At 43.5% G+C, this 20,005-nt stretch overlaps 1 protein-coding gene across 8 annotated transcripts; it reads right to left on the bottom strand.

Moving 5' to 3' along the window:
* Window positions 1-946: 946 nt before the first annotated feature.
* CNR1 (cannabinoid receptor 1) lies at window positions 947-19,123 on the bottom strand. Of its 8 annotated transcripts, XM_032682595.1 has the most exons (5): window positions 18,923-19,000; window positions 17,980-18,017; window positions 11,478-11,570; window positions 10,979-11,086; window positions 947-6,070 (listed from the first exon to the last, which is right to left on the bottom strand). In XM_032682595.1, exons 2-5 carry the CDS (start codon window positions 17,982-17,984, stop codon window positions 4,588-4,590), a joined length of 1,689 nt encoding a protein of 562 aa, XP_032538486.1. In that variant the 5' UTR covers window positions 17,985-18,017; window positions 18,923-19,000; the 3' UTR covers window positions 947-4,587. The 8 variants fall into 8 exon arrangements, with proteins under 8 accessions (XP_032538486.1, XP_032538493.1, XP_032538494.1 ...); XM_032682602.1 differs by lacking the exon at window positions 17,980-18,017 and having other exon boundaries at window positions 18,923-19,123; XM_032682603.1 differs by lacking the exons at window positions 10,979-11,086; window positions 17,980-18,017 and having other exon boundaries at window positions 18,923-19,123.
* Window positions 19,124-20,005: the final 882 nt, after the last annotated feature.

The raw sequence follows: 20,005 nt of genomic DNA, 5'->3' as shown, positions 1-20,005 counted from the left end.
TAGCCATGATCCAAAGCCTTGGCAGTGTGAGGTTCATGTTTGAACTTGATGATCCTAGAGGTCTTTTCCAACCTAAATTATTCTGATTCTATGACATGCTCACTTCATCCCCTAAGGATGTTTTCAGACCACAGATGTGAACAAGGAAAATTGCCCAACTAACATGAATTTATGTCATATGGAAAACTGATCCTCTGAATTAGGCAGGGACCTTTCTACAGGATTCAGTGGGATTTTTCAACCCTTTCTTTCCGTTGTGGATGAGCAGCAGTAAGAGCACTTTAGTGCGACCCATAGGCAGTGGCAAGGCTTAGCTCGCTCTCCCTGCACAGCTTCTGTGCATCCCTGTTGGACCACTTCATCTTCCACTCCCTACACCCATAACTCTTCCCCCACTGGCACTGGCCAAAACCAGACTGTTTGTCTCAAGTTCTTGAGTACATTCACAAACCCCAGTAACTAATTTAGATCATTGTTGCTGTTGGCAGCACTATTTTAGTTTGTATCCCTTTCTTCTGCTCTTTTGTGTTTTGTTTTTACAAAGTACATGGGTTTCTTTTAATGTGACATCTCTGTGCAAACGTATGCATCTAAGGAAGGCAAAAGAAATTTATTGCATTTTGGCTAATACAGAGGAAAGGGGAAATTGCCTACATAATGAAACAGGAGATGCAGTTTTAACTGTGTCGTTTCTCTCTCGTCTCCATAGTACTGAATACACAAATATAAAATATATAATCTACCTCCTCCTTCAAACATATCAACGTACAATTAAAACCCACAAAGCTTGACAACCTGTTGTCAAGTTGTTTAAGCAGTTGTTTCAGAATCTGACAGACAAACTTATAAACAAAACGTAGAGCACCAGATTGTGGAATGAGGCAGCATTATCACATGGCTTCCTCAGTTATCTCAAAATTTGAAAAACAAAAAAGCAGAGGAATACTTTTTGTCCTTGAATAAATAACAGTTTAATTACATTATAGAAATAAAATATGATATGGTAGGAATACACTGAAAATCTTACAGAAATACTATTCTGCTACTGGTAGGTAAATGGTCAAAACTACTTTTCATGACAATCTGAACAGTACTTGTGTACAAACTATTATACAGGTTGCTAATGAAAAATATTCCAACAGTTGCAAGGATGTTACCAGCTGAAACAAACATCTAATGATACAATATTCTTCTAAGAGGAAGTAATAATGTTAGATTTACAGACAATAAAGAGTTATGTTCTCCACTTCAAAACACTGGAAATAAAAAACTCAGGTAATTCTATTTCTTTACCTCATATTCTCACAAGGAAAGATTTTCCTTTCACTATGAAATAGCATCCCAAGAGACCCTGGAAACAGTTTATTCAAAGGTAGTATTTGAGATGTCACAGCAACTTCAACAATTTTCCTAGTCTACAATTACAGACTTCTTAGGCCACTGCTTGTACAGATGACTTTTTGTCACTTATTTACATACATTCAACCCAATAACAGCAGGTAAAATGCACTGCCTATCTCACAATAGACATACTAAAATTTTCATCAAAAGGCCAGTGCAAGAAGATGTGGATAGTGATTGCACAGCATTGAGGAGATTATATTATACAAATATACAATCAGACTGTTGAGAATCTAACTCTGCACGCATGTGACACAGATGATCTTCTCAGTAGATACGTGACACTTGGAGTTAGTACACAGACGTAACTGCAACAAGGGCTGGTTGGTTGATGATGATGGTGTGGGTGGCCATGGAACACAATATCGTTTGGCTGTGCTATCACTAAGTGAGGGTAGGCAACTGCAAAGTAGGAATACCTAAAGCTGAAGTTTAAGTACAGCTTTTCTTGGAACGGCAGCAGATTTTTCTAATGAAAGAATAGTCCTACTTAGTGTGCAACATGTAAGGAAATTGTTGCCAACTCTTAATAAATGGTTCTAAGTGAACCGATGCAGTTCCCAGAGCTTTAGAAAAACTCATTACGCAAATAAATGATGATGATAGACACTAACGTTTCACAGGATGCTATTTCTTATTATATCAGTAAGCACCAAGTTAAGTGCCAAGACAGCCCCATTGTCCCATGACTTATCATGTAAAATTTAGAACTTGAATGCAGAATGAAAGTCCACAAAGTTTGCATTTAATTCACAAGAAGACAGTTTCAAAAATGGCTCTTAAAATACCTTTACATTTCAAATGGGCTTTCCCCCTCTCCTCCCAGAGGACTTCTTTAGAATGGATTAGACCTAGATATAAGAAAGATCTTTCAGGAGGACTTGTACAACCTCTGGGAGTCCCCTGCAATACACAGGTTTTGGCTGAGTGTGGTGGACCTCTTGAGAGGACACCATGGTGTCCTGCCCCCTCACTCAAGTAAGCTGCAGGGGAGGTGGGTGGAGGAGGAAAGTACCCCTGCCTCTTCCAGCTGTTGCTCAGAACGTGACCTGATCTGATCTTTGAAATGTCACCACTCATCAAGCCTGAACTTGGAGCCACTTGCATCCCTGCAGAGTCACTGGCTGAAATGGGCTGGGCTGATCTGGCCTGCACTGAGGCATTAGAAATGTCCCAGGAATGTCATGGCAGCCAGAGACCCTGGGCTGCTGCCCTCCCTCCCCCTCTACGTAAGACCAACGATGAGTGGCAGGGCAGCGTGGATTTTGTTCCACTCACCCTGTGCCATGGAGAAAGTCATCCCTGTTGTGGCAAGTGTCAGGCCGCTAGAAGGCTAAGCTGTGTTTGCAGCTATTTTGGCAGAAATCAGTCAGAAGGGTGAGGGAACAGTCCAAAAAAGCAAGGCAGCAGAGAAGAGGACCCTAAACCTTCTGACTCAGAACAGAATTACAGAATATCCATGCCTCGAAGACTATCTCGTAATATGTTCCTTGTGACAGTCTCAGGTGGCAGAAACTATCCCACCATGAACAGAGTCACCATCTTCCTTCAACAGCTTCTTCCTTGAAGCTGGTAGTATCAAACCTTGTCACTGGTTTCAGCGAGACTCACCTCATTTCAAGCTATCAGATTTGACTACTGACAGCCTTAAAACAAACTATCGTTTACTTCTGGATTTCTCAGTTTTCAGGAACACCATTGACAGCCACAGCAGTTGTCAGTGCGGGCTCATTCCATGCTCTGCCTCTTTTTTCCCCTTATTCCCAAGAGCAACTGAAAGGTTGTTTTCTCTAGTACATTTATATACATCTCAGAGTGGATCGAGATGTTCTTAATATGGTACTTTCATCAGTAATCAGTTGGAAGAACTCAATTTTAGAAATAGAATTCATGTGCAAAGCGTGCAACAAGAAATACAGTTACATTTGGTTATAGTGTCCTATCTTAGTTATGCTACCATGACTCACACTGATTAGTATACTTACACACACACACACACGCAAACACACGTACACACACAGATATTTATTTATATACACGCTCACACAATAAGAAAATGTCTACGTCTGACAATATTTCCTCCTCTTTTAGTGAAGACGGAAGTTTGGCATCTCAGGCTCTGAATCTGCTTAAACCTGGGATACAGGAATGTGACACACTTCAAATATACATCAACTGCACAGTGATAACATGGCACTTTGAGTCTGACACATGCTGTCTTCAGTGGTCCAGCACCAGCACATGGCTTAAAACCAGTTACCCATTAAAGGAGCCAATATCCGGGACATTTGCTTTTCAGTGTTCGTATTCACACAACACCCAAGAGCAGGGCAATAGTCTATGCAGCCATAAACATCCTTCTGCATAAATGCAGTGGTATTTAAAAGTCTGAACCAGTGCTTTCCTTTCTCATATTCCTCCTCTATTCCTATGTTGCTGTTACTCTCATATGCATGTGAAAATAAAAGGTAGTTGGGAAACAATTTCAGTAGAAGAACACAAAGCCTCTCCTCTAAGTCCACAGAAGACCACTAAAAGTATAAAATCTCATAGGAATTCTTCAAATACAGTAAGTGTTTTCAATGGGGTTTACATATCACGTTTCACATTATTTTCACGGAAGTCTACCTTATCACTTTGTTTAGTTAGACAAATATCAATAACACGTAATAAAACAGCATACAATTCACAGGACACGACACATTTTACAAAACCTCTAAAACTCAGCACTGCCGCGTTTGGAAAAAATCAGAAACTCCTATTACAGACATGAAATACACTTCACATGGAAATGAACATCATGATTACAAGGCTTTTTTTTCTTATTTGAAGGTATTAGTTTAGAATGCATTATTTTTCAATTAGGTTCACAATTTTTCTTCACACTCCAAAAGAAACCATTGTTAACCTGGTATTTTCTCTGTGCTCTTTCAGGAAACATTATTATTCAGTAAACACTTTTTGAGAAAAAACTTGTGAAAATTTAGCTTGAACACCTAATTGTAAAACCTGAAGAACTGGCTGATGGTAATGCTCTTAACACAATCATTGCTCAGCTTACAATGACAAACCAAAAAATATTACAGGAGGGTACAAACACGTTAAGCCATGGGTTTGGTTTTCTCTGTTGTTGATTTTTTTTTTTTTAAACTAACTCCTTCTCTCCCAAGCTGAGAAGTTTCTAACTTACAATGCTTCAGCAGTTGTGTCTGTGGAGACAGACATGGTAACTTTGGCAATCTTAACTGTGCTCTTAATGCAGCTCTCGGCAGCCCTGTGCACGTTCCCCGCGTTGTTGGCGTGTTTGTGCTGGCAGTCAGACTCCATGCTGTTATCGAGGGGCTGTGCCGTTCCTTTGCAGGTGGGGAACATGCTGCGGAAGGCATGTCGCAAGTCCTTGCTCCTCAGAGCATAGATGATGGGATTCACTGTTGAATTCAGCAAACAGAGCATGCTACAGAAGGCAAAGACAGTCTTGATAAGCTTGTTCATTTTCCCAAAGACATCATACACCATGATGGCGAGGAGAGGGCCCCAGCATATGATTAAAACGACTAGAATAAGGACCAAGGTTTTGGCTAACCTGATGTCCATACGAGTTTGATCAGGCCTAGTGATCTGTACCTTACCATCCTCTGTTGACTGAACGATTATGCTTTTCTGCGTGCCCCGCTGAAGCATGCGAACAGCATGGCTGTGAGCCTTCCACAGTATGTACATGTAGGCATAGACAATGAACAACAAGAGGACGCTGGTGACCCCAATCCAGAACATCAGGTATGTCTCATCGATGAGAGGGAATATGTCCGAACAAATAGAATTGAGCTTTTTGCAGTTCCAGCCGAGCAAAGGAAGAACGGCTATTACAATAGCAATGGTCCACATCACACAAAATGCTACGACAGCCTTTGGTCGGGTAACAATCCTTTTGTAAGCTAGTGGCCTGTGTATAGATATGTATCGGTCTATTGCCGTGAGGAAAAGGCTACCTACAGAGGCGGTGAAGGAGGCTGTAACTCCACCCAGTTTGAACAAGAAGACGTTGGGGCTATCCTTCCGGTGGAAAACATGGAAATCCACAAAACTGTAGACAAAAATGACACTGCCCAGGAGGTCGGCCACAGCCAGGCTGCCAATGAAATGGTAGGAGGGTCTACACCGGAGACTTCGGGAGTGGAGGATGACACACAGGACGAGGAGGTTCTCTAGGACCGTGAAGGTGCCCAGGGTGAGCGACAGCACAGCAATGGCCAGCTGCTGGCTGGGGTTCAGGATCATAAAGCACTCCATATCCATAAAGTTCTCCCCGCATTGTATATTCTCCTCATTATCCTTAAGTGTGGACAGGGACTTGTTGTAAAACTCTGTGATGTTGACCTGATCTGAGGGAATAATGCTCAACAGGGGATCGTCTCCTGTAGTCATTTTCTCTTGGAAAGGATCACCCCTGAAGGAGGAAAGAGGGAACTTCTGGGGGTAGTACCCCAGCTTGGATGCCATGTCGCCTTTCATGTCTTCGTACTGGATGTCGTTGGAGGCCACGTAAAGGAGATCTGTCGTGATTGTTCGGAAAGTTGTATCTGCGAGGCCATCTAGGATTGACTTCATAACCCCAGTCTTGTTGGTTTCAGAGAGACTTGGGGGACAGAAAAATGCATCGGAGGAAATCCTATATGGGGAAAAGATCAGACTTCATTAACATAAACAGGGAGACAAACCCCATAAACAATTTAGTTGAACTATGTCAAACAAAATCAACCCTTCTCTTATATTCAGTGAAAGTCTAGACTTTGCCACTGTGGGAATAAGGGCATGTTGAACACTTAGAAAGAAATCACCTGGATTTCACCAAAACCGAATTACATTAGGAAGTGACATGAAAAACAGAGGCACAGGGAATCAAGTGTTTCAGAGGAAAGCAATTCTCATTTCTCATCAAAACCTTCTGAGCTGCTCCACCAGAAAGATATTTTTCTCTAGATCTGAACTTGACTTCTGATTGCAAAGTACCTTGCAGACCAATACTCCTTGGGCTTGCTTCATTTAGATAACACCAAGTACCACTGCAGCAATAAACTGAATCATCACCTTCATTACTTTTCTTTCAAAAAACACCAAGGGTTTTGAAAACTTGACAACAGAGAGACAATGGAGATAGAACCATGCACTCTAAATTTCACAGTTCACCCAATATGCCTGTATATTCACATTAGCCAGTTACAGCAATCTGAGGTCTACTAACATCCTGAATTTGCTATTGCAAATTTATTAGCAAGGGTTTTAACCTACAAATATATAGCTTCATTACATTCATACACAAAGATTACTCTATTTCTTCCTTCTGCTAGGCAAACTAAGGTAACTGGGATGTAGGGGCTATATGAGGGAGGTGGGTTGTTACCCAGTTCTGTCCGCAGTTTCAGGAAAGGTAACCAGCACTGCTAAGTCAGTGAAAGAATCAGTTATCTGCCCTGTATAGACCAGAAGTCTCAACCAGGGCCGTTCACGCTTGTCTAGATAAACATGGAACCAAGTTTAGGGCAGAGTGTAGCTCTGGCCAAAACTCCAGGCAAAAGGGACCAGGAGCCACTGCTTCTTGTGAGAAGCATGGTAATGTAACTTGTCCTGCTGTGGACACCCTCAAAAACATTCTGTCCCCTCAGAATAGGGGGGGACCCAGCAGAAAGTCCCCAGGTAGTCAGTGGTCTGAGTCCTGTCATGTTCAGCCTTTGCTCATGGATAGTGCAAGGTGCAACTCCTGGTCAGGGTACCCTTGGGAGAGGACCCTCACCAGCACCTGACAAGTCTTACAGCTCTTCTTATGCAGTACTCCTTTATATTACTTTGCCCATAGAAAATTCCTTGAATATGGATTGAACGTCTGCTTTAGGGTCCCCTTCCACCACCTGAGTGAATGAAAGTGGTCTGAATGTAAATAAGAGTCAGAATTACTCCTTTTGTGTGAAACAGCTATTCTGCATCTGCTGCGGGACATCTAGATGATTACACCAGCAACAGTGCAAAACCAAGCTGCTTCTTGGTTTTAGAATGGAGGAAATTGTTTGTGACACTCAAGAAATCCCAGATGAAATATATAGGCTTGCACTGACTCAACCTGTTCACTTTACACGAGTGACAATAAATGGCCAGAAAGGGCACGAGAGACTACCTGCTAAAACTCAGAGTACTGATCACCTCAACTCCTAAAGAGAAGATTTGCACAGTAGGTACCACAGTTCTGTTTTCCCATGAAAACTATTGGAAAGCAGAAAAGGATTCCTCTCTACAACAATACCAATAACTTAAAAACCAATAACTTAAAAGCATAAGAAATCAGGAGCATTTCTAAAAGCAGAGATCATTTGGCTGATGATATATTTATCTTGCCCTTGCTTATAGCATCTGAACACTCAAGACTTTTTCCACAGTTCTTTAAAGTTTTGCCTTTCATTAAGCAAGCCTGGACATTGATAGTTAAAGGGAATATAACTAAAGGGAACTTAGACCTTCAGAAGACACTGCAACTCCAGTGTTGCAAACAAGGACGAGTATAAACAAACCTTACTGCGATAGTCTTAACGCACAAAATATACTGGCTGAGTCAGCTTTTGCAGATATAATTTGCTCAGCAGGTAACCATATAATTATTAGACAGACAGACAACATTAAGGAATTTAATTCTGAGGGCATGAGCAGTGAGGGAGAGAAATGTCACTGAAGCATACATTAAAAATGAACAGCAATCATCTAATGCATAAGGTACTTTTCCTCCAGAAGGTGCTTTACAGCTGTTCCTAGAGAATCTACACGTTGCAAAGATGACTCTGCTTAACAAATTTGCTTTGGGTGAAGTTTGGCAACTTTACACTTGGCATTGTAACACCAGTTTAAAATCAGAAGTGAAGAATGAGTTATTAATTTGAAAACTACCCAAAAATATTAAATAAAACAAGTAGTTCTAAAAACATGTTAAGATGGCTGTGGTATCCTGTTATTCCAGCTTATTTTTGACAGAAGAAAGACAACCATTTTAATGATTAAAGCCACAGCCCCATGTTGAGAAGATTATGTTTGAGGAAAGCTTCAAAAATTGTATGCAACTGAGCACTTCTGCTAGACAGACAAACAAATTGTTATGAGGTAGCTGGTCCCTGCTGGAGTCATGTCAAGTATAGACTCGTCAGAATTAGGTGTCGTGCCTTTGTTTGAAATACAAATGAAAAAACACGAATTCCTGTGTGTTCTTTTGAAGGTGGCAGTGAGTTATGTGACAGTATCACTATGCATGCATATGCTATGCTAACAACACAGTTAATGGGATCAGGAGAGGCAAGTCTTACTTTGAATGTCAATGATTTTTTTTTTCCTCTATATTTTTACATTGAGATTATTACAGTAATTTCTACCTTATTGTATCTGCAAAGAGAGTTTTCTTTGGGAGTACTTGGGAGTTCATTAGTGATGTAGTTTAGGCTTTGGGGGATGCTGCTGACATTAATTTTGGTTTTGTTTGCTGCTGGGAATATCATAATTGGAAATTTCTAGCTGTATGTGTGCATGCACCTATTCAAGCAGCAGTTGATTTTTATTAAAGTTGCAGTAAAACAACCATTTGCCTGATCTGGAATTGCATTTTACAGGAAATTCATTTATTTTAATTTAGATACCAGCTTATCCCAGTATAAGCTCACTACTGAAATGCACTGAACAGATCAGCGAGGTTGTCCATGGCTGTCTAGTGAAAACAAGACTGGACCTTTGGCACTGTGGTTATCAGGTCACAGTCTGAGGTGCTGTACAATTTGACATAGACTGAAAAGGCAATGGCAGAAGCAGTGGTCTTGTCCCTGGTCTTTTCATTTGGTCAGGTGCACATCCCAGTAACACACATATTTTTTTCTCTGAGCTTTTCTGTCCAAACCTGGCATGGCGAGCAGACACTGCAGACAAACACAGACACTCCATGCAACGTGGCCACACTGTTCTTTGCTGTTGGCTTCAACACAACCCAAACCCATACAGCCCAGGAACACAAACCTATACTACTCAACACCCATGTTGATCTCTACATTAAATACTCCAGAAGCCCCTGTGGCCTCTCACAGCCTCCACAGAGAACATGCATCCCCCGCACAGATCTGTCCTCTCTGGATAGGGCTGGAGTGATGGCTGTGTGCTGTGGCAAGGTCCCCTCACAGACAGGACAGCAGTGATGAAGAGCCACCCTGCCCTGCCAGATGAGGGAGAGCGTGCACTGACACCGGTACTCAAAATTTTTGACGTGTTTCCACGACTGCATGCAGCAATTCATAGCAAGTACTGAATTACGATTACAGATAAAAATTAAAAAACAGACAAAAATTTCAAGCATCTTTTATCTTGAAGACCAGACCAGAAAAGGAAAAGCTGAACATCATTTTAGACCTTTCTCAGGTCATCCAGCAACTGCTGAAGGGCACTATTAGACCAGCTGTGCGAAGAGACTGCCACTAGATGGAGTGGCTTTGACAAACTCCCAGCTTAGCTGTCTGCAGAGACCTGTATTCAACTTCCTCCAGCCCTTTTTCCCAGCCTACTTGACCGGTGATCAAATATGTGAGGTGTTAAACACCACCTGATGGTTGAAGACACAACTTTTTAAGATTTTGCCTTTGAAATGAAAGAATTAATGAAGAGTTGAGGGGGTAAGTCTTACTACTGCCCTCCACTGTGTGGTTACATCCTAAAAGATGCTAAGACGGTATCAGAATATACATACGCTTTAGGTAAAATAAAAAATACATAGTATATAAAAGACTAGTAACTCACCATCAAGGACAACAGGGAGAATTACACCTCCCACGGACTTCTTATTGGTCCACAAGACCAGTTAACTTGGGAACAAGAACGTGACTTCAATAAAATGCTATTACCTATCTTCTCCTGCTGTTCTGTAGGAGAGGGAGGGCTGGAAAGTTTTTACTGTTGTCTATAAAAAGGGCTGAATTTATTATTATTTTCAAACCAGGATGATTGATAGAGCAATTTTAATAGCCTGAATAGAAACAGTGAGTATTTGTGTTCTTCCTTGGAAAGTAATTATGAGCAATACAATGATGCTACTGATAACTGCAAAAATGTTGACATGGCAAGAAAAGGAATCAAAACCAGAAAGGGAAATCCACAATCAAACCTTTCTAGCTTCTATTTTAGAAAATATTTTGATCTCCATGTCTATACAGTTGTTCTATGATATAATCACAGTTAATTAAGAACAGGCTAAAGGACAAGTAGGTAGAATTGAAACAAGTTTTGAATGGACAAAAATATGCAAATGTACTCTCCTTGCATACATGTTGTAAGGTTGCAAATTGTTCAGAGAAGGGCTTTATCTTCTGATAAATTTGCATAGTGCCCAGTACACTGGGACTCCTACCAAACTGGGTCCACAAAGCACCACCATAGAAGAAACAGAAATTTATACTTGTACGCAGTCAGTTGGAAAAGCGTGAGAGAAATGAGGTTTACCATGGTAACTGTTGGCCTTTAGGAATTAGAACTGTCCTATAAAATGAAAATTTATATGGCTAATAATTACCTTATCCCATATGGCGATGAACAATACTGCTTCGAGGACAGAACAAGGTTTCCAAGCCGGAGAAAGAAATGTGCAGACTGAGAAATGGCATTTCCAGACTCAGTAACACTGAGCAAGGAAAAAACACATGTTGACAAGAATGTGAAGGCAATGTTACCCTTATCCTATTTACTGGTTTACTACTCTATCTCCAACACTGTGCTACTCCTAGGCTATAAATGGCAAAAATGCTGTCACTCCTAATTCAGGAAAACTTGCAGTCACTTCAGTCAGAATTTTCTCTGTGTGAGGGATCAGGAAGGAGACAGACACTAGGAGAGGACCAAATGAGGGATGTTATCTTCTAGATACAGCAAGGCACTATCAGCTATGGGGTAAACTAGGGCATGCAAGTACTGAATCAAATTTTGTTCTTATGTAACATGATCATATCTCTGGCAAGTTGAACCTTAATTAGTAAGAAGCCACAGCTACACGGTTATTACGTTAATTAACATACCGTTTGCACACTAGCAGAATAAGGGCTGGACTGTTCCAATTTGTAGGCAAACAGCCCCTACGTGACACCCCCCAGCATCCAGCAGCCGACAATCTGAACAACGAAAACAAAAGAAGGGGGAAAACAGGGCGTTAGTCAGTGGTGGACAATGTTTTGAAAAGAAATAACACTATTTCCTCCCTCCCAAGTTTTGTTGGTGAGATGTGTGTACCAGTTTTAGCACAGGTGACTTGCATGTACAGAGAAAAGGAGGCTGTGCCTTACCTCCCAAACAGCCAGGGCACAAACGTGTGTCTAAGATTAGAGAAGTTCAAAAGCAAGGCTGAAGTCCTGCTCCATTTGGTGCAGCCGAAGGACCCAAATTTTGCTCTCCTGAAAGGCAGGTCGGTGTGCTGGCAGCCACTACATTCTGCTGCCCACCTCTAAACTGCTCAAGTTGTTCCATGATGGATCAAGAGTTAAACATTCAGAAATAAAGGCACCAGGAGGGAGGGTGCACATCTGGAAAGTGAGAGGCTTAGCTTGAAGCCCTTTCTCTGAACTAAGCAACTCAAGGATGTGTCTCCTGCATCCCACCCGGGCGCAGGGGAGGAAGAGTGGGGACAGCTGCCCCATCTGCCTGTGAAAAATGGCCAAAACTCTTGAAGTCAGTCAAAAGCCCTCAGCTTATAAAATACAACCCCTTACACACATACTGCCTACCAGGTTGGAGATAAGACAAAGTACTGAAATCACAAACCAGCAAGGGGACCATCAGGCTCACATTAATGGGAAACTACAGCTACCTGCTCTGCCCAGCTTTTGGGAGAAAGAAAGGAAGGCTAAGGTGTCTATCTTAAAATGTGGGATTTCAATATCTGTCACAGTTTATATATCTTAATTTTATCTAAAGATAAAACTTTGGAAGAGAATAAAGTGGCTTGCTAAAGTATGTAAGATTCAGATCAAAGGAAACAACTGAGCAAGCATGAAGCAATTGTGACCTGGTTGTTTGCTTAAAATCAGCTCCAGTTTAGGGACTGGAGTCCCAATAAATGACTTACCCTTCTCCTTTCCAAATACAGCAGAATGAACAGGTAATACAAAAAGTTTGATACGTTATGGCATTCACATTTTAAAGAAAATGGAAGAGAACTCATTAAGCTGGTCAATTTTGAACTCTCAAACTTTTTCACAAAAGGGTTTATCTTGGATTTCAATATTCCAACAGAAATTGTATGATTTCCAGCCTCTTCTCTAGCCATTCCCTAATGCCAAAAGGTGCGTGCACTTACTACTGCTGAGCAGAATCGACATAAATGTTAAACAGGGACAGAGAAGTCCAGCCAGGTGCAAAAGAGATGGGAGCTGAACATTCATTTCCCTGAAAGTACCCAGAAGAAATGGCAGTTTAGTACACAATGTGTAGTTTAAGGGAGAGAAGTAATTTGAAACAACAGAGCAGGACATAAAAGACCCAGGGTCCACTGGATGTTAAATGCTAAAGGTCTTCAGAAGAATGTAATGTCTAGAGGATGAAACTGGGGGGAAAACACATTTATTAGGAAGCAAAAAAAAAGAGAGAGAGAGAACCACTCCAAGAAAACAGCTTCCATGTAATGGCCAGAGCAGAAGAGAGAAGGTCAAGAATTTGTTGAAGCAGAAAATATTAGTGAACTTTATTAAAAGAGTAAGGATTAGAGAGAGAAAGATAGTAAAAACATCAGGCTCCAGGGAGAATGCTCATAAACTGCACGGAGCGTATGTCTGCTTTTTCATCCTCCTGCAACAAACTGGTTGTAACAAATTTTAATTAAAGACTTCATGAGTTAGCAAGGAGATGCTAAGAGCAAAGGTAATATGGGTTAAGTTTTTGGTGTGATGAGGATTGGTAGGAGAGAGGAAAGATAACTATTGTCCCCATACTGGAAATAAGACATCTCCAGGTGAGACAGAAGCAAAGTGGGGAAAGGTAAGAGAGGAAGACCCAAGTGGAAGAAGCCCCTGCGAGGCAGAGATGCAGAGAAAGAGAAGAGTTGCCTTTGTGATCACCTGGAGGAAAGCAGATCAGGTGAAGGAGAAAACTCACAAGAGAAACTCTCCCTCCTCTTCTGAGCTATGTAAACTTCAGACACCTCTGTAAGCTGAAGGATATAGCTAGTGGGATTTTTCAGATCTCACCATAAAGAAAGAACAGATCCACTGCTCTGCAGGCAGTGACTTGCTCTTTTGAAAGTCCATTTCTGATCTGTACTCAAGCAATGAAGGAAGACGCAAAGGACTCTGAGAAGCCATCTTTGGTAAGGTCAGAAAAAAGGACAGCACTGTACACACGGACAGTGGGGACCAAGCTGAGGACTCTCAGGAGAGATCAGCTGGGCAAATCTAGCCAGGGATATTAATTAAAATCAAACTGCTTAAGGAAAATGAAGTACAGGATATGGACCTCAGAGGTGAAAAGGAGAAGAGTGCTCAAATGGAGCCACTGAGTGACCCATACAGCAGATAAACACACCAGAAGTGAAAAGGGGGTTTACATGCAATGACAAAAAGTTAGTGCATGTAAGGTTAGCAATACATTGCAAACAACATCCCTTCTACTTCAGTCTTCAAGAGCCTGCTTCTCCAAAAAATTATTATTAGGCCATCAAGTACTGGCAGTGCTCAGAAGCTAGGTTAGAAAGGTTTTTTGCAAATGAGATGTCCCACACCATCAGCATTAGTGAAGGACAAAAACATGCACTCCAATTAAAAAATGTAACGCATTCTTTCATTTCTGGAGCTGCCTGGCCTTTCATAAGATTTAAATAAGCTCAGATAACTGTCTTCATAGTTACATTCAAAATATAATGATATTAAAATATACTGCCTTCACACACACAAACAACTTGTGAAATTATTTGCCAGCATACACCAGATTGTTTGGCAGTGGTGTATGTCTTCGAAATATGCAGATGCTTTTCTTTTTTTAAAAAAATGAGAGAGCGAGAGAAGAGGAGAAGTGAGAAAGAATTACAACAGAATCTGATATCCAAGTAGCCAGAACAATAAATTGTAGAGAGAATCCAACCAATATTACATCAGATTTGGAGAAATAGTTAAAATATACTGAGAGATCACAGAATATTCTGAATTGGGAGGGACACACAAAGATAATCAGGTCCAACTTTTTAAGTGAGTGGCCCATACAGAGATCAAACCCACAATCTTGGCATTATTAGCACCAGGCTCTGACCAACTGAGCTAATCTCAGGGTTGCAGTTATGACTTTTTATTTGTATGTGTGTATATATAAATATATATTTCTATGCATAAATTTACAAACAGGAATACAGAAAGAAAAAAAGTCCACATGCCTAGAGGAAGAAACACTGCAGTACTGTTTGTCATGCATAAACTCAAATTTCAAGTGCTAGAGGACAAGTAGACAAGCTAGAACTTTAGAAACAAAAGATATAGGCAAGATGAATATCCTTTTGAATTCCCTTATACACAGCCTTCCTGGGGAAAAGCAGGAATCTAAAACTGGTATATCTGAGTTATTTGCAGGTATATATACATATGCCATATGCCATCTACTTTTCCAGGCACATGTATAGTCTGGACTTCAGTATTACATTCCTTAAAACAGAGGCACAACTGACTAAAACCAATGATTTCTGAGAGTATGTTTCACATATTCAGCACAACAGGAAGGTGGGAGACCCCCAAGTCCCTAAACACAAACTTTGAAATGTTTCCTAAAGTACAGAAAGATAGAAACTATTCCAGTGAGGGCTGAAAGGAAACTGACAGTACAGAACTGTTCCTGCTCAGGACTCTATAGTGAGTTAACACGGCTTTCTTACGAATATACAATTGCCATAAAACAGTTAACACAGGATGAGGTACTATTTGATGCCATCTAACCTCAACCTACACAAATAATACAACATCTGAATTGTATAAAACATGCAGTTTCACCAAACAGTCCAATCACAGTATAATGAGTAACCATTGTACTAACATACCCAGTAGTGAAATATATATTTTGTCAGTAATTTGGATGTTGCTAGCTTGATCAATAAAGGATGTTCCCCCTGAAGAGAGGCAGAACCAGGCTTGGGGTGTGCATCACCATAATGCCCCTGCATGAGGCACAAATGGCAGAATAAAATGTGCTCCAACCTTATGTTGCAAACCCAATCATTTTTCATGAGCAACAACAGCACCTTCGGGAAAAAGGAAAAAAAAAAAAACGTTCTCTCTAACGAGAAATTGATTTATAAGTCATTACAACCATTTCAAAAGGACAGGTCATAGCTGGTTTCTGCGATCATTAACAAAGCCACGCACTTTCAAATGGCCTCAGTTCTGGGGGGGAAATTCTTATCCCACCAAGAGCAATGGGATGTGTACTTTTGGTAGCAGTACAGTGTCATTCTAGAAATGGAGACATAAAGAGCAGTACTGAGAAGACAGTTGCCACATTTTTAATTTTGCATTAATAACAAATGCTCTCGCTGTCTATTCTGGCACATTTGCAAGCTTGCTTTTAGGTACAAGGGGCTGGTGTTCATTTCCACTATAGATAAGAAAACAAGAGCAGCCTTGTTATGATTAAAAGGGTCTATTTCCCTCTGCCTTCTGTCTTCTGTGTCCATCTGCACAGCTGCTTTGAACTTGGCCAAATCCCAGTGTTAGGGTCGCCCACAGTACATGTTTTAAACCATCATCAGACTTGTGAATTTGCTGCTAGAGAAAAATCTCCAAATTCTCACCTAAATGGTTGATGAGTGGTTTTGTAGAACATCTATTATTTTACATAGCCTAAACTATAGGGGAAATTGCACAAAAAAAATTGCAGAAAAACAATTTACTGTTTCATGAGAAGACTCAGATAAAGACAATATAGACATCTGGAAAGAAATGAAGAGCAATCACTGTAGAGAAAAACGAATTCTGTGGATGCCTAGGTAGATGACTGCATGACTAGAGAGGTCACAAAGTCTGCATCTGAGAAAGAAGTTACAGTAATTTCTCTCTAAAGGTGCAGAATTACAGAAACTAGGTGAGTGGAAGACAGTGCACGAGACCTGCAGAACCATGAATGGCAGTGTATTTGTAAAAATCTCGGGCAACACTAAATTAACATACAGGTTTGGATTCTCCGCTGCCTCTTAATGTCCTCACCTACCTCTACTCAACAGAACTGAAAACCACGCCACCTCTCCCTCTCTAGTGCGTAACACTTTCAGCACCAAAATTCCCAGTGGGATGACAGTCTGCAAGCATTTTGAGACTGCCACATTAAAGACTGATAGTCAGAAATGGCTTAAAAAAGAAAGAAAGAAAAAGTTATTTCTTTCTAAACTTCCACTGCCCAATCAGAAACTTGTGAACAGGGGAAGGGAAAGAAAGGCTTGTATTGGTTAAGAACTGCCATTCCCTAAATAGAGCATGAAAGCCTTTAATGGGGTCTTCTATGAAACTGAGCTAACTTCATTCACCGAAGAACAACAGCCAGGATCAAAGGCATCCACCAGCCTCACAATACTGTAACCTGCTTCCACCTCCACCTTGAGTTTTATAGGTATTTTGATTTGATTACTGTGGGTTTAGGTGTCACAGAATGGCTGGCAAGCTAAATTCACAGCAAATAAGTCAGTTTCCTTACCTAGCAAACATTTTTTTTTCCCCTCCTGGCAACAGATGCCTGGCTCAGTCACACAATTATTGCTTTTATCAATTTTGCTTTAAAATGGTTTTATTCAAATGGTTCTACTTCTTATTCCAAAGACCAACAGAAAATAAAGCAAAGCTGTTACTGGTTGCTACAAAACTAATTTTAACCTCAAGCAAATTAGGAATTACACATTCATGTTCTGAACTGTTTAAAAATGTTACATTCATTTCTTTTACAACTGATTTAATAAACTCTAAGCCTGCATAATAAATATTCCTATTACAGTCACAGAGGTTTTTTTCCTTTCTTGGGAAGGGAAAACCCATGCTGGTGGCTGATATGAGGTGCAATGAGAAAAGAATTAAGCACACCCAAGTAATTTTTGCAATGTTGCACATTTTGTTATTAAATATCATACTCAGCATCACTCTAATTCTTTGAGTGATCCTGGTATGTGTTAACAGCAGTGCCACCCCTAGCAGAGAATGCTATATTCCTTTAAGAAAGGGTGAACAATAACAATGAAAACAAGATGATACATCTAGGGAAAAAAAAGAAACATTACTACACCTTTAACAGGTTAAAAAAGCCACACTATGTGGTTTTTTAAAAACTTGTAGATACTCAAGGAGTATTTTGCTATCTGGCTCTGTGTTATAGACGTCCCTTTATATTCTGAAAGAAAAAAACATGTGCCAAAACTGTTAATCTCATCATTTGCTGCCACACGGAAAATAACACTGATGATAATTTTAGATAAAGAAGGAAAACTACGGACTTCATCTTCTGACACCATTTTACTTAATCAAACTGCAATCACATTAATGAGCTCTCTCCTACCAAAGGCTTGGTACATACCTCATCCAGGGGTGTTCTCAATGGAGAATTGCAGATGCCTTTGAGACAAAAAGATGCCCATTTAAAATAAGCCCATCTGGCTCAAAATTATTTCTCAACAGCTGAAGATTTCACATGACAAACGCTGCGTGAAGTTTAAAAGGCTCACTGTTTTTTGGCTCTCTCCCCACCATAGCTCCGAATTTCAGACAAAAACCAACCAACCAACCAACCAAAAAACCCTACCGGGATATTCTGAGGATGCTGGACTCCTAAGTGACATCTTTTAAGGGAAGATCATTGCGCACAAAATTACGAACCGCCTTTTATTTCGCTTACAGCGTCAAAGGTAGAGTTTAGGGAGGAAAAGTGCACGTGAAAGACGGGCTGAATACCACCCGCTGCAAATCACCAGTGGGTCAGGATGAGAGGAGAAACCTCCGATGTCAGATAAGGTCCTGTGGGAGCCCGGGAGGCTGCCGGCTCCGCGCACGGAAGAATAGACGCGTGTTAACCATAACGCCACCAGCCTCCCGCACCCCCGCCCGCTGAAGGGCTCTCCTCGGCCGCCGGGTCCCCCTTCCTTCGGCCGGGCTCGCGAAACCAAACCTCGCTCCTCGGACCACCAGCTTTTCCCGGGTGTTACCGGGGCACCCTCCAACTGGTCCCAGCAGCCCGAGGCGGCGGCGCAGGGCCGTGCCTGGGGTAGGGGCGAAACCCGCGCTCTGCCCTGCCCCCGCCGCAGCGGAGGTCGCGATCGCCGCGGGACTCAGCGGCAGATCCCGGGGAGGGATGCTCCGCAGGCAGCTGTCTCCCCTCCGCCCGCTCCGCCGTCGGGGCAGGCGGTGTCATCCCCGTCCTACCCACGCCGTCAACAAACTTTGAGGGGGACGACGGGTCCCCGGCCCCAGACCGCGGGGCACTCGCGGGTCCTTCCCGCTCCCCCTCCGCGCGCCATCCTTACCCTCCGCACGGCACCGGCCGCGTCCCCCGCCCGCTCCGGCCGCGCCGACCCCAGGCAGGGAGCGTGAGCGCCGCCCCGCCCGGCCACCCCAGCACTGGGGAGCGCCGAGGAGGCGGTGCCGGTGAGGGGAAGGAGGAGGTGGGAGACTTCTCCCCCCGGCTGCCTCCCTTTCTTCCCTTCCCTCCCCTCGGCGCCTCCTTTCCGACCACCGTCGCCCTCGCTCGCCCGGATCAGGCGGCACGCGGGGCTCCGCCACCCTGCCGCCGCCGCCGCCGCCGCCGCCGCTCCATGTGCCGCCCGCCCCCTCCTCCTCCGCCGCCTCCGCCCGCCGCCGCCGCCGCCTCGGCGCGGGGAGGCAGCGCGGGAGCCGCCGGGCGCCCGGCGCGGCTCCGGCACACGCCGCCGCTGCGTCCCCCGCTTTCCGCCCCGCTCCGGTCCCATTTATGAAGCCCGGCGCCCATCACGTGTCAGTGTGTGCCTTTTGTCCCGGCCCTGGCAGCGGCGGAGGCGCCCTGCACGCGCGGGGAGCGCCGGGGCGGACGAGCGGCGGCGGCCAAACTTCTCCCGAGGGCAGGGACACGGGGACACCCAGGGACACCGCGGGGGCGGGCGGCGCAGAGCGGGCCCCGGCCACACCGTCCGTGTCGGGACGTGCCCCGCGGCCCCGGGAGGCCGTGGGCGATGACCGGCCGTGAGCCCCGTCCTGCTGGCGCTCCGCCGCGGCGCCCCCACCGCTGGCCGCGGGTAACCGGGCCGGGGGAGGTGGCGTGCCGGGCCCCGGACCAATGTGGAAGGCAGCGCCTCCTCCGGCCCGCGGGGGCGCACAGCACTCCCTCCCCGAGGGGGCCCGGCCCGGCCACCCGCCGGCGTGGCCTGGGAGAGCCGGACCGGCCACGCGCTCGCCCCGGGCCGCGGGGTTGGCGCACCCAGGGGATGGGTGGGTTGGCGGCCGTGGCTGTCCGCGTGGGGCGTCCCTTCTCCGTCCCAGTTTTTCCTGTGAAACACTAGAGTTCTGCCATCGTTTCCCTTTTCCTCAGTATTCTTGTGTCCCGCCTTGGGTGTTCTGGGGCTCATGCGACAGCC

The sequence above is a fragment of the Chiroxiphia lanceolata genome, chromosome 3 (genome assembly GCF_009829145.1).
Source record: "Chiroxiphia lanceolata isolate bChiLan1 chromosome 3, bChiLan1.pri, whole genome shotgun sequence".
Classification (NCBI taxonomy): domain Eukaryota; kingdom Metazoa; phylum Chordata; class Aves; order Passeriformes; family Pipridae; genus Chiroxiphia; species Chiroxiphia lanceolata.
The sequence above is the reverse complement of the archived record's forward strand: the minus strand, read 5'-3'. Positions and strand labels throughout refer to the sequence as shown.